The following is a 14499-nucleotide window of genomic DNA, read 5'->3' as shown; positions in this document are numbered from 1 at the left end:
GGTCATCTATTTTTTGTCTACTTAGCATCCCTTCCTTTGAGAAAGTGCCCCTCTCACATTCCTACTTGGTCCATGTTTTGTGAACCAAGATTCTCTTTTGGTCCTAAGCAAAAAGTTGAGTTTCTGTCACTTGCAACCCAAAGAGTACTTTTTAAATTTCATAATTCTCTATTGCAATCTTCAATTCAACAAGACAGTAAGGAAACATTTAGAGATATGAAGAAAACATTTCCTCAATGCGATCCAAGATTCGTTCCAGCCAAAGTATGTATATCCACACATCTCTATTTTTTACGCAAACCTTTCTCCTATGTGCACCATCTAAATATCCAAGCGCCTACTGTACACCTTCCCTCGAATGTCCCACATATCATATTAATTGTCCTCTCTCCTAAATCTCCACTCATTATCTGGTATGACTATTCACCGAACCAGAAACTCAAGTGGTATCCTTGACATCTCCCTCTCCCTCACTGTAGCTTTTTCTATCATTCGATAGGTGCTATCCGTTTTCCCTCAAATACTTCTCAGTGCACAGCTTCATCACTCATTGCTCCTCTATCTCCCATTTTGCAATTGTTCTGATTTGTCATGTTCCCTTTCACCTCCAGTCGTTCCTAATACTGTTCCTTCTGTTTTAGTCTCCCTGCCCCTTCACTAACCTAGCTCATTCCTATCCATCTTCTAGGTCTCAGCTTAAATATCACTTGAACATGATCTCTTGTGGGGAGCTTTTTCCTCCCATGAATCTTGCTCATATTGGTTGCATGGCACTCCTCCCCATGCTCTTCCAGAAGCCTGTTATCACTCTTTTGAAATTGCTTGAGGACTTTTAACTAAAGGTAGTACATTGAATGAAAGGCTTAACCTTCACTCTCTTCTGAAACTCCAATAAAATACCCATAAAATTTTTTAAAGTGGGGGAATCTGCTTCATAAAGCCTTAAAGAAGAGGAGACCAGGGTAATAAAATTTTAGAAAGGAGAAAGAATATATAACTGGCAACTAACTTAGAAAACCTACAAAGCAGGGTCCTAGGCTGTGAATTGGGAAAGAAACAACTGGATTTGCACCACAGAACCCTCCAAAACAGCCAGGAATTGGTGGCTTTCAGTAACTCTGGAAGTGGAGGTACAAGTGAGGTGCTAAACTAAGGAAGATTACTTAAGAAACTATCAAATTAGACAATTTGAAAAGTAGTTTAATCCTATGATCTGCGATCCTCTATTCAGCTCCACACAGCAACAATAGCAGAAGCGTGGAAGTGTATTCTCTCAAGAAGGTAGGAGAGAGGGTCTAAGAACTGGGTAGAGTCTGTCCTAATGAAAACAGAAAGGTCAAGCGAGAAATGCTTACTCAATCTTGTGAGCCATTAGCACTTTTTCTTTTTTGACCTCGTAGATAAGAGTGACCATAATAGCAGGAGTAATTGCCCCTGATATTCTTGAGGACTTGGGGTTGCCACTACGCAGTAGGAGCAGAAAGTAATATGCTTGGCACTCAAGTGATCCCGTAGGGTATCTCTTAGGACTAAATGCAGTGGGGCCTGTGGCTCTTCCCATTAGCCTCCCTTTTATAAGTTTTCTAGAGGTTGTGATCAACCAGAATCCTGGAGAAGCTGTGGCAGAATGTAGTGAATCTAAGAAATAAGTGGGTTCGGGTGGTGCAAGAGGTGGACCACAGCAGATGCTGTAGTTGCACTGCTCAGATCTTCTGGGATCTCCTTCACCAGTTCAGTGTTTGAACTGGTCCCCCAACTACTTTGACTAGAGGCTTTAGAGACTTCCGCTTGCAATGTTTTCCAGGGCACTGCCTGACTCAGGTACCTGACGGTTATTAAGCCTGTCCCCACCACCCCTAACAGACCATGGCCAAAGACTGATAGAGCAAGGGTAGAAATCTTGGATCCTGAAGGCGAGACAGGCTCTGAGGTGCAAATTATACTCCAGTGCACCCTACGAGGTCAAGCTGAAGCTACATTTCATCTGCAATGTTGACCTAAAAGTATATACTCAGCGACTATATCTTTCGACGGGGCGGGGCGAGGCAGGCGAAAAAAGACATTTTCCGACAAACAAAAAATGGAAGACTTTGCCACCAATGGACCTTCACAAAAGGAAAATTTTAATTTACTTCGATCATAAGGAAGCTGATCTCATATAGAATGTCTCACATCCAAGAATTAATGAACAAAGTGAGAGTTTAAAATGTGGATAAAGCTAAATAGATATTGGCTGAATAAAACAATAAGAATGTCTTGTGGTGATAAAAAGTAATCCCCCAAATATACAAAAGTACGTAAATCAGGAGGAGATGATCAGAATTAAAGTGTTACGGTCCTTGTGGTTCAGAAGAGAAGGTAAAGGTATTGAATCGCTTCAGACTTTCTCCCACCATTTTAACTATTTTAAAGTGTGAAATTCAGTGGCTTTTTGTACATTCAGAGCTGTTCAACCATCATCCATATCTAGTTCCAGAACGTTTCAACCTACCCAGCCCTTGACAACCAGGAATCTGCTTTCTGTCTCTATGGATTTCCCTATTCTGAACATTTCATATAAATAGATTCATACACTATGTGGCCTTTTGTGTCTGGCTTCTTTCACTCAGCATAATGTTTTCAAGGTTTATCCATTTTGTAACAAGTCAATATTCCGTTGTAGGTAAACCCCATCTTGTTCGTTCATTCATCCGTTGGAGGACTTTTGGATTGTCTCCACCTTTTGGCTGTTGTGACTAGTGCTGCTATAAATATCTGTGTACAAGTGTTTGTTTGAACACTGTTTTCAGTTCTTTTGGGTTGCATCTTATGGTAATTTTATGATTAACTAATTGAGGAACCACCATACTATTTTCCATAACAGCCACACCATTTTGCATTCTCACCGGCAGTGTATGAGGATTCCAGTTTTTCCACATTCTCATCAACAATCGTTATTTTCCACTTTTAAAATGGCCATCCTAGTGATTATGAAGCGGTATCTCACTGTGATTCTGATTTGCATTACCCTAATTGCTGATGACATTGGGTATCTTTCCATGTGCTTGTTGGTCATTTGTACATCTTTGGAAAACTGTCCATGCAAATCTTTTGCCCATTTTTTAATTGGATTGTCTTTTTGTTATTGAGTTGCATCAATTCTTTGTGTATTCTTGATATATGATTTGCAAATATTTACTCCCATTCCATGGATTGTCTTTTTCATGTCCTTAAAGTATCCGTTGATGCCCCCCAAATTTTAATTTTGATGAAGTCCAATTTAGCTATTTTCCTTTCGTTGCTTGTGCTTTTGGTATCATATTTAAGAAACTATTGCCAAATCCACTATCATGAAGATTTACTTCTGTATTTTTTGCTAAGAGTTTTATAGTTTTAGCTCTTATATTTATGTCTTTGATCAATTTTGAATTAATTTTTGTATATGGTGTGAATTAAGGTTCCAACCTGATTTTTTGCATGTGGATATCCAGTTATCCAACATAATTTAACGATGAGATTGCTTTTTCCCCTGTTGAATGGTCTTGGCACCCCATTCTTGTTGAAAATCATTTGACATCAATTGACCATAAATGTTTAGGTGTAGTGGTTGACTCTCAATCCTATTCTATCAATCTATTATGTTTATCTTTATGCCAGTACACACTGCTTTGATTACTGTAGCTTTGTAGTAAGTTTTGAAATTGGGAAGTATGAGTTCTCTGACTTTGTTTTTCTTTTTCAAGATCGTTTTGGCTATTTGGGATCCCTTGCAATTACGGATAAATTTTAAGGTCAGGTAATCCATTTCTGCAAAAAAAAGGGGGGGGGGCTGTTGAGCTTTTATTAGAGATTGCATTGGATTTATAGATTACTTTAGGGAGTATTACCATCTTAATATTGTCTTCCAATTCAACATAAAAAAAGAACTTTAAACAAAGAAATAAAATTATTATTTTCAGACTAAAAATAATTGTGAATGTAGAAAATTCTAAATAATTCACAGAAAGTCATTCAAATTAATAAATCATTTTAGCAAACTTTCTAGACGGAAGTACAATATGAAAATTATGTCTACGTACCGATAACAAAGTAAAAAAAATAAAAATTTTAAAAGGTAACATTTGCGATAACATCAAAAAATGTCACTCATATTGATGAGAATGTGGAAAAACTGGAATCCTCATACATTGCTAGTGAGAATGTAAAATGGTGTGGCTGCTAATAAATCATATGAAATAAATAATATGAATGATATCAAAGAACTCTAATTAGAAAACTATAAAATTTTGTTGAGAGGTATCTTAAAAAACCTAAATAACTGGAGGGATATAATATAGTCAAGGATTGGAAGATTCAATGTTATAAAGATGCCAATTCTCCTCAAATTGACCTATAGATTCAAAACGATCTCAGTCTAAATTCCAACATTTTTTACCTTATGGAATTCAAACACGCAGAAATATAAAAGGCCAAGATTAGTCAAAATATTCCTGATACCAGGTAGCAAAATTTATTTTAAAGCCGCAGTAATTAAGACAATGTGGTATTGGCACAAGGATAGACCGACAGACCATTTTAGAGTCCAGAAGTAAATTCACACATATACAGACACTTGATTTCTAACAAAATAGCTCTCCAGAGCAGTGGTACTGGGTCAATCAGAAATTCATATGAAAAAGTAAAATTTGACCCCTTTTCTCATACCATACCAAAAAAAAAAATCAATTCCAGATTAATGGAAGCTCTATGAACAGCAAACAATAAAACTTCTAGGAGATGACAGCCTTAAGTCATACACAAGCTTCCTAAACAGGACCTCAAAACCACTGGCTAAGAAAGAAAGATTGATAAATTTGACTACATTTAGATTCAGATCTTCTGTTCATCCACAGAGTGAAAGAAAATATTTGCAGTATTTTCAAATATTGACAAATGAATGTGTGCCGGGTAGAACTCTGTTACGCTGTTCGTGGTATAATTATTTTGGAAAATAATCTGACATCACAACACCTTTATTGTATTTATTGCTTAGCAGCTCATTTTAATTGCTGTATATAATTCCATTATATAATATATACTACAGTGTAGTATATAATATATACTGCAATTTATTTATCCATTGCTTTTCTAATAGAACCCTGACATATACACCATTTATGCCAGTTCGTCAATGGAGGTGATCAGCTTTTTTAAAAAATTAATTTGTAAGAGTTCTTTGTATGTTAAGAACCTTAAACTATTATTTGCCATATATGCTATGAAATACATTAACTAATTTGTCACTAATCTTCTATCCTTCTTTACAAGTATTTTGCTGTATGAAAGCTTTATATTTTTATGCAATAACTTTATCAGTATTTTCATTTATGGCTTTTGAGTTTTAAAACATGCTTAGAGTAGCTTTTTCCACATTAAGATTATAAAAATATCCACCCATAGTTTATTCCAATATGTATATGGTTTTATTTTTGTTTAGTCCTTAATTCATCTAGAATTTATTTTTGTGTTTATGGCTCTCACTTTAGTACATCCAAATGAATAACCAGTCATCACATTAAACATCTGTCTTTTCCCCAATAATATAAAATGCCGCCTTTATCATCAATTAAAGTTCCATGTATACACTATTATAAACTGTAGTAGATACCATGTGGCATATAAAATATCTTAGAATCCTTCAAGCCTAAGAGGATACAGCTACTGTAAGGATAAGTTTTAGTATCGACACATGTTTATGCAGAGACAGAAAAAGATGTTTGTATGCTTAGTTGTCAGAGAGAGAGAGAGAGTGGAGGAGGGTCGAATGCAGTACATGATATCATAAGGAGCACTAGAATTCTATTTAGAACTTCGGAGACTTCAGGAGAAAGTTCTAGCTAGCTTCTTCTACCACACTGTGAAGATCAAGGCCTAATTCACTGGCTTCTTTAGATCCTTTGGCACTAAGTGAATTTTCAAGTAAGTGGCTCCCCACCTGACACGGCTCTCTTTAAGGCCTATCAGCCGGTGGACGAGTGTATCGGTTATAAATGTCTTAAGTAATAGAAAGCCTAAATTATAATGACTCAAACAGGGTTTTATTTTTCTCATACCAAGTACTCCAGAAGTAGGTGGATAGAGGTGTTGGTTTAGTGGCTTGAAATTGTCAGAGCCAGAATAAATGTCATTTCCCTGCCCTTTTCCTCATGTATGTTGCCTCATGGTCAAAAGATGGCTGATTCAATTTCAGGTAATACTTAAACAATGTTTGAAGCAGTGCAAAGGGTAAATGGTAGCGCCATCTCTTTGACCAGTACAGCAAAAAGTCTTCCCAGAAGGTGCCCCTCGGATTTCTTTCATGCTTTATTATCTAGAACTCTGTTAACATAGCCATTTTTGGCTGCAAGAATGTCTGAGAAAGGGAGGGTTCAGCTTTTCTAGCTTCTCTAGTTATACGTAGTAAGTGGAAAAGGGTAGGGATGACTGTTGGCTCAGGCAATGAAAAATATCCACCCAAATTCACCATTTGTTCATTCATGCATTCATTCAAAAAAAATATTTATTGAGCACCTGAACACCCTATGTGCTAGGTACTGTTCGGTGGTGAACAAAACAGACAAAAATCTCTGCCCTCAGGTTTTTGACAGTCTAGTCAGTAAAGACATATAATAAAACAAAAAAAGTAAAATATATGTTATATTCTATTCTGATGAAGTTTATGGAGAAAGATCAAGCAGGAAAGACAATTCGGAAGCTTGTGGGAGAGTGGTATAATTTTAATAAAGAGTTCTAAGGAAAGTCTTCATCGAGAAAGTGATATTTGAACACCTGAAGGAGGTGAGAGAATAAGTCATGAGACTATCTGGGGGAAAACATTTCTTGCAGAGAGAATAGCAAACAAAAAAAAAACACAATGTAGGAACACATCTGGCTTGTTCAAGGGTAAGCGAGGCTCAGTTGGAGTGATCAGGAGGAAATAATAGGATGCAAGTTCGAGAAAGTAAGTAGCACAAAATTCGACTTACGACAAAGTGAAATCTCTTTGGCTTGAAGGAGATGAGGATGGCTGGCCGCAGGAAGACCGATGATTGTGGATAGTAGTGGAGGTAATCAGAAGTGGCAGGATTATGAGTACACTTTGTAGATAAAGCGATACAGGCTTTTCTGATAAATAAGATGTGGGAGTGAAAAAAATGAGTCAAAGATGACATCACAGGTTTTGGCTCGGGCAACTGAAATAATATCCACTACTGAGTTGGGGAAGTCTGAAGGGGGATCTAGTTTAGAAAAGAATGTCAGGTATCTGACCTGACAGAGCATATAAAATTTTTGTTTTATGTTGTTTCATTTTTCGGAAGGGGGGTGCATTTTGCTGAATCTTGACCGAGTACAGGATTCACAGTATCAGCTGGTTAATTATTCTTGTGTTCACGACAGGTGAGAAAACTTTTTGCAATAAAAACTTACCTAGCATTTTCTAACCTTTCAGACACAACTGCCTTGGAAAGAGCCAGGGAAAAAGCCATCTCCTCTTGGCTGAGTGAGTGCAGCCGAGTGATCTTCAGGAGAGTCCATGGAACCCCAGAAGCTGTTGAGAATTGGATTTCTGCTGTGCTCTCTGACTTGTCTCCTGTTGGAGGCTGCAGCTTTCTCTATGTCACCTTTATCTGCCTTTGGAATACAAGACGAAGCAGAATTAAAACCACGCTCGAGGGGTATGCTTGCTGTTAAGATGAATGTCCTTTTCCTTTTAAGACATAAGATTCATGTCCCAGGTCAGGAAAAACTGATTTTGTATTTAAAGATAATGTTCACAAGAAAGCCAACTATTCTGGTTTGGTTGAGTTTAGTTCAAAGAGCACTAACCCACCTACTGTGCACCAAACCTTTTGCTGAATGACATGGATTATGAGTTCACAGGCGAAGCACCAAAGCCATAGTCGCCAACCTCCCATGGAATATGACAAATGTTCCCTGAGGACAAAAAGATAATTAAAGTCGTTTTAGTGGAGGGGTCAGGGAACACTTGGCAAAGAAAGTGAAATTTAAGCTAAATCTGATGACCCAGTGATCTGTAGCTTAAGTGCTCCCAAAGCACAGCTTCCAACATGCACACACATGCTGCTCAGATACTTTGCACAAGCTCAGCTCTGGAAACTGTCTTGCTGTTGAGTGGTCAATCCTCTTAACTCCACATCACAGACACTCAAACACTTTTGCTTTCTCTACCTCTATCCTTGGGGTTAAATCACAGTATTTTCTCCTTCCTCCCCAACTTCTTAAAGAAAAAAGCCAATATCTCAATATCTCGAGCCTTACCTTGATCAGCAGACTCCCTCTAAAGTTGCTTCTGCCAGTTATCCTGGCCCCTTCCCCCTCTGGATGATCCTGGGGCTGGTGGCCTTCTCCTTTCTCTTCCTGGGACACTCACTGCCCTCAGCCTCCTGCAGAACTCCTAAACATACTCTAGGCAACAACAACACATTAGTTATTCATTCATGCTCCTCTTTTACAGAGTACTCCCATTTACTGGCCAAGACCTCCAAATAGCCCTTAAGCTATCTAGGGCAGAGATTACTGTTCCTATTTGACTTATAAAGGGGCAAAGATGATACCCATCTGAGGATACCCACAGCAAAGTAGATAAGGATATGGGCTCTGGGCAACTATAAGAGCATAATATCTGGGACGACTATTTGAACTTGAACCAAGGTTCAGATCCCAGCCTCATCATTTGCTAGACCTCTCCTCAATGAAACTCTATGCTCTTTCTGCAGAAAACCAAAGGTCCTGGCTGAGCAACTTCAAGGATTACATGTGGACTCTCGTGAAGACTGTCATACCTCCCGTAGCCATTTTTGCTTTTCTCATCGGCACCGTACTATTGGGGATTCTCTGCTGCCTCACGTAAGCTGTTGTGGGATGAGGAGAGGGGAAGAGAGAGGGAACCTAAGGAAGAAGCTAGAACAATCAGGTTCCCCACCATCCTGCACATCAGTAATTAAGGGAAATTTTTAAGAAAGGTGATTCTGGTAACAAAACTCCGAAAGGCCACACAACTCCCTTTTAAAAAGTCTCCTCTACTTTCTCTTTTTTTTTCTTTCTCCAACCTGCTCTTTGTAATTATTCATTTGTCTTATTTCTCTGTCTTATTGACTACCTGATATCTGTTCCGCTCTTCCTTCCATATGTGGAACACAGCCACTCTGTAGCACACATGGGAAAATGTCACCCAGACTCCCCCTTAGAAATGATCTTGTTTCTCTAGTTGCTGAGAGTGCTGTCGACACACAGCCTTTAGCTGTTAGCAATTTCAAGGTTGGTCTCAGCTGTCAAGATCTGCCTATACTTCCCACATCCATTAATGGATCGATGTGTGGTTATAAATGTCCAGCTATTTCAAGGTAATGTGGGACAGCTCTGATGGGGTTAACTGAGACTCTGTTGAGGTTGCAAGGCAGTTTAACTTTCCCCCTCCTCTCCCTACCCTCCGCAGGCATTGATCCCTGATAACACTCTGCATACCAAACACCTATCTCACTCTCTGCTTCCAGAACACCTGACTTGGTAGCACAACTTTTTCCCGAGACTCAAATCCCAAATGTCACTGTGTGCAGCTCAGAGTCCAGAGTATCTGGGTGATGTTTGTGTGGGTGTAGCCCCTTCTTGGTTAAGTGACCTAGGAACTAAAAGAAGTTGTCTGCCCCTGATTTCCACACCCCACATATAACACGACGATGGATTAGGAAGAGGATAACTACCATAAACATTCTCATTTGAGAAGAGGAAGAAGGGGAAACACACAGCAGTCATTGCTTTGCAGTAATACTGGAATCCTGCTGGGCAGACATCGATTAGGCCATGGTCTTGCTTTATAGGAGAGCTCCCTGACCCATTGCCCACCCTTTGGGAAGCCCTTCCTGTCCATTCATTATTCTCTATAGCTGCATCTGAAGCCAGCTTTGGGGAGCATGCCCTCCTGGGAGCCTTCAAAGTCTATGTCCAGATACTATTTTAAGGTTCAAACAATGGATAGCTCATTTTGTTCTTGTTCATGGTTTTTTTGGCAATAAGCTTCTCTCAAAAACTTAGCTGACTTCTCTTAGGCTGTAATCAGTTCTATGTGCCAGTAACCATATATCTACGGTTATTTCCTAAATACAGGTTTTGACCCTGTGATCATTTTGAGGTTCTTGGAAGTTATAATTGGAGATACCATATGCTTAATTCGATCTTTGCCCTTGAGCACTTTATTAGATTGTGAAGTTTGAACAGTCTTTTGCTACACAAAGCCTTTTTTAATCCCATCATACACTTTCATAGGTTCCCCCACTTGGACCGTCTCCCATCATAGCACTGACCAACCAGTTTGTGGGTCAGTGCTCTGATGGGAGACAGTCCAAGTAGGGCAACCTATGAAAGTGTATGATGGGATTTAAAAAGGTCTCCTGGTCTGCACAGTCTTATTTCTCTGAACAGAGACTGGCTATATGTTCACCAACCTTGTTCCTTATTCCCAAACACAGAAGAAGATTGCATTTCCCAACTAAAGAATCCAGGACTCAAGTCAAGATATATCCGATTCTATATCTTTTCAGTCGCTATTACTCAAATTGTGGCCAGCAGGCCACCCGCATCAGAAGCATCTGATATCGGTTAAATATGCACATTCAGAGGGACTTCTGTGAAGATAAAGTAGGCAACATGCCAAGAGAAATAGTTTCATCTTTGAAGCCAGTGGCTCAACCTGAGGAGAAAACCCAATAAACCCTTGCTGGGAACAAACAAGCTTGCTAGTGAAAGAAACATCAGGACAGCGAGGGCATGGGGGCAGGCCAGATACAACAAAACAAAAAAAGACATTGATTAAAAAAAACTGCAAAAGGAGATATGGAATACGGGATCAAAAAAGCCAGGACTAGTAAATAGAAATAAAGATTTTAGTGAAAGTAAGATTAGAGAAAAATAATAGATGCAGGAAACATAAGTCATTTTTTTTTTTGTAGAAGAAAATCAAAATAATATAACAACAACAAAAAAACACTCCAAGGTATAATTTTTTTAAATGTTGCAGAAATAAAGGGAAACTTAAGTCTATAGTCATAAAAGGGCACATCGAGGCACAGGAAAAATTGGCACTTGGTACTGGGCACATAGTAGACTCTCAATAATACTCGTTGATTTTTTATTAATACGTTTCATAGCAAAGATTGCAAAGTTTCTCTGTGCCTCTTTATTCATCCTCTTTATTCACCAATACACCACTAGCTGTGGCATTAATGAAGACTTAAGCTGGCTACTCCTTACCTGAGGAAATCAACATGGAAGCCTGGCTATCTCTTGTTCTCCAGGGACAATCAAGGGGCTTGACTGGCACCAGCAAGTATGCAAATATATGTGTATAAGGAACTTTTAGTACAGTTCACAGTAGTGAAAACATAGAAACAAATAAATGTCCATTGATTGGTTAAAGAAAGCATTGAACATTCATACAATGAGTACTATAATAATAAAAATATTGTCGTAGAGAGACAATTTCGTGGAATCATTCATGAAACATTGTTGAATGAAAAAAAAGCAGATTATAGCAGAGGATATACAATTTAATCCAATTTGTTATTAAAAACTATACGTACGGGGGGGAAGCCTTGAAGTACCTAATGAAAATACTAGACATTGGTTATCTCCTTGTGGTAGTGAATAGGTGATCTTAATTATTATTACTATTGTGGTTATTTACTTTAATATTTATTGCTGTCTCTCTGCACTTTCTAATCTTTCCAACAAACTATATTATTTGATTATAATGTCTTTTTCAATAATACTTTTAAAACAAAAGAAGAAAAACTACCTGACCATACTTCTACCTCCAATCTCAACTGAACTGGAAACACATTCTTATTCATTTTCTCAAGTCATGAAAACCTTTTGTCCATATGAAATCATTTGGTTCATATTAAGAGAAGAAGCTGTCTAAAATTCTATCTTGGAAAAGGTGAGATAAGTACAAATTAACTGTGCAGACCAGGAGGCCATATAGAAAATTAAACTTTGTTCAGTATTCACTATTTTCTCTTCCTTCTCAGTATTCTTGTAGGTGAGCCAGCCCAATGAAGTACTAGAAGATTCAATTGGGCAAGCGTGATATTTATCTTGCTGAGTTCCAAGAGAATGGAGAACATGCTACTTGCTTTCAATGAGAAAGTATCTATCAGTTAAAATTAAACTGTCTTCGTCTTAAACAATGTTTGCCTTGATTTTCTTTGTTAAAATGTGCAATTGAAAAATGGGAATAGCCTTATTACTGATGTGATCATGAAAGTAATACATACTTGTTGCAAGAAAATTTCATAAAATACAGAAAGAAGAAAGAGTACCCATAATTCTAACACCCGGAAACAAACGTTATTAACATCTTGTATCTCCTTTCCAACTTTTTCCTATGCTTATATTACCAGTTTCCCACAATCTGTTCTGTGAAAGAATAGTTTTGTTTTAATGAGTGTTATGAGACAATGGTGGCTCTTTGGTCAATTCAGTTTTGAGAGATGCTGGATTAAACCCACTTAAACACGTTTCTTTGTTCTAGGACCTCTAGGAAGCTTTAAGGGCTAACGTGAATCTCCACAAGAGGGTATAATGTTCAGCATTTCCCAAACGAATGTGAACGTGAGATTGAGAAAGACTGATGCACACACAGTCAACAGAAAGTCATTCACCTAGATACTTTTTATTTCACCAATGCACGCTATATCGTAGTTTACCTTTTTCTTCACTATATGACATATGGATATTTTTCCATGTCTACATAATTTTAAGTGTTGTATAGCATTCTTTGAAGTAGATATGACATAAGTCATTTAACCACTCCCCATATGATAATTATAGTCATGCGCTGCAAAATGACTTTTTGGTCAACGACAGACTGCACATATGACAGTGCTGCCATGGATTATAATGGAGCCAAAAAGTTCCTGTCACCTAGTGACATGGCAGCTGTCTTAACATCCTAGCACAACACATTACTCATGTGTTTGCAGTGATGCTGGTGTAAACAAACTTACTGTACTACCAGTCACATAAAAGTAGAGCAGATACGTTCATGTACAGTACATAATACTTGATAATAATAAAGGACCATACTACTGGTTTATGTATTTACTATACTATAATTTCATCATTATTATTTTTTGGAGGGAACAGTGAACTTTATGATGGTGCATGACAAGGTAGGGTTTCCTAAGCCCCTCCCCTTCTTCAGGAGGTCTAGAATGGAAACTGGAGGTCAGGAGATTCTCAGTGTATTGGGGGATCGATTTGGGGCAAGGACACCCCAGTAGCTGAGGGCCTTTTCCTCTCACTAGGGCTGGTGATCCAGGGAGCTCTTACTCCCTAGAGGCCTTATGGACCATAAGGACCACCACCCTGTTGCTGTAGCCAAATTCATTGTCATACCAGGAAATGAGCTTCACAAAGTGGTCCTTGAGGGCAATGCCAGCCCCAGCGTTGAAGGTGGAAGAGTGTGTGTCACTGTTAAAGTCACAGGAAACAACCCGGTCTTCAGTATAGCCCAGGATGCCCTTGAGGGACCCTCCGACACCTGCTTCTCCACTTTCTTCTTTCTTTATTTTTTTTTAAGCCTACAACACCTGGTCTTCCTAAGTGGTCTCCCATCCAAGTACTAACCAGGCCCAACCCTGCTTAGCTTCCGAGATCAGACGCAATCGGCCGTGTTCAGGGTGGCATGGCCGTAGACTCACCACTTTCTTGATGTCGTCGTATTTGGCAGCTTTCTCCAGGTGGCGGATCAGATCCACAGCTAACACATTAGGGGTAGGGATGCAGAAGGCCATGCTGGTAAGCTTTCCATTCAGCTCAGGGATGACCTTGCCCACAGCCTAGGCAGTGCCAGTAGAAGCAGGGACGATGTTCCAGGGAGCCCCCCACCATCACATCACAGCTTCTGGGTGGCAGTGATGACGGGGACTGTGGTCATGAGTCTTTCCACGATGCCAAAGTTGTCATGGATGACCTTGGCCAGAGGGCCCAAGCAGTTGGTGGTGCAGGAGGCATTACTGACAATCTTGAGGGAGTTGTCATACTTCTCATGGTTCACACCCATCACAAACTTGGGGCAGAAATGATGACCCTCTTGGCTCCACCCTTCAAGTGAGCCCCAGCCTTCTCCAAAGTAGGGAAGACACCAGTGGACTCCACAACATATTCAGCACTAGAATTGCCCCATTTGATGATGGTGGGATCTCGTTCCTGGAAGATGGTGATGGGCTTTCCTTTGATGACAAGCTTCCCATTCTCAGCCTTGACTGTGTCTTTGAACTTGCCATTGGTGGAATCATACTGAAACATGTAGACCACGCAGTTGAGGTCAATGAAGGGCGTCATCGATGACGACAATATCCACTTTGCCAGAGTTAAAAGCAGCTCTGGTGACTAGGCGCCCAATATGGCCAAATCTGTTCACTCTGACCTTCACCATCGTGTCTTAGGGTCACATCTAGTGCTGCACAGGAAGACGTGGCC

The 14499-nt window shown here is 39.3% G+C and overlaps 1 protein-coding gene, 1 non-coding gene and 1 pseudogene across 2 annotated transcripts; 1 reads left to right on the top strand and 2 right to left on the bottom strand.

Moving 5' to 3' along the window:
* Positions 1–7531: 7531 nt before the first annotated feature.
* Positions 7532–8869, top strand: SMIM9 (small integral membrane protein 9). The gene is made up of 2 exons (XM_011375604.1): positions 7532–7673; positions 8736–8869. Exons 1-2 carry the CDS (start codon positions 7532–7534, stop codon positions 8867–8869), a joined length of 276 nt encoding a protein of 91 aa, XP_011373906.1.
* A 4439-nt stretch (positions 8870–13308) lies between these two features.
* The window catches only part of LOC105302507, a 2559-nt pseudogene continuing 1368 nt past the window's right edge, over positions 13309–14499 (bottom strand).
* On the bottom strand, positions 13596–13714 carry LOC111729675. The gene has a single exon (XR_002776323.1). It is a non-coding gene; the product is annotated as a 5S ribosomal RNA (ribosomal RNA).

The sequence above is a fragment of the Pteropus vampyrus genome, unplaced genomic scaffold (assembly GCF_000151845.1).
Source record: "Pteropus vampyrus isolate Shadow unplaced genomic scaffold, Pvam_2.0 Scaffold275, whole genome shotgun sequence".
Taxonomy (NCBI): Eukaryota; Metazoa; Chordata; class Mammalia; order Chiroptera; family Pteropodidae; genus Pteropus; species Pteropus vampyrus.
Note: the sequence above shows the minus strand (reverse complement) of the source record. Positions and strands in the feature narration are given on the sequence as shown.

Coding starts and splice junctions, on each gene's coding strand:
- SMIM9 (XM_011375604.1), top strand. CDS start 7,532: ATGGAACCCCAGAAGCTGTTGAGAATTGGATTTCTGCTGTGCTCTCTG. Junction 7,674..8,735: donor ATTAAAACCACGCTCGAGGG/GTATGCTTGCTG, acceptor CTCTTTCTGCAG/AAAACCAAAGGTCCTGGCTG.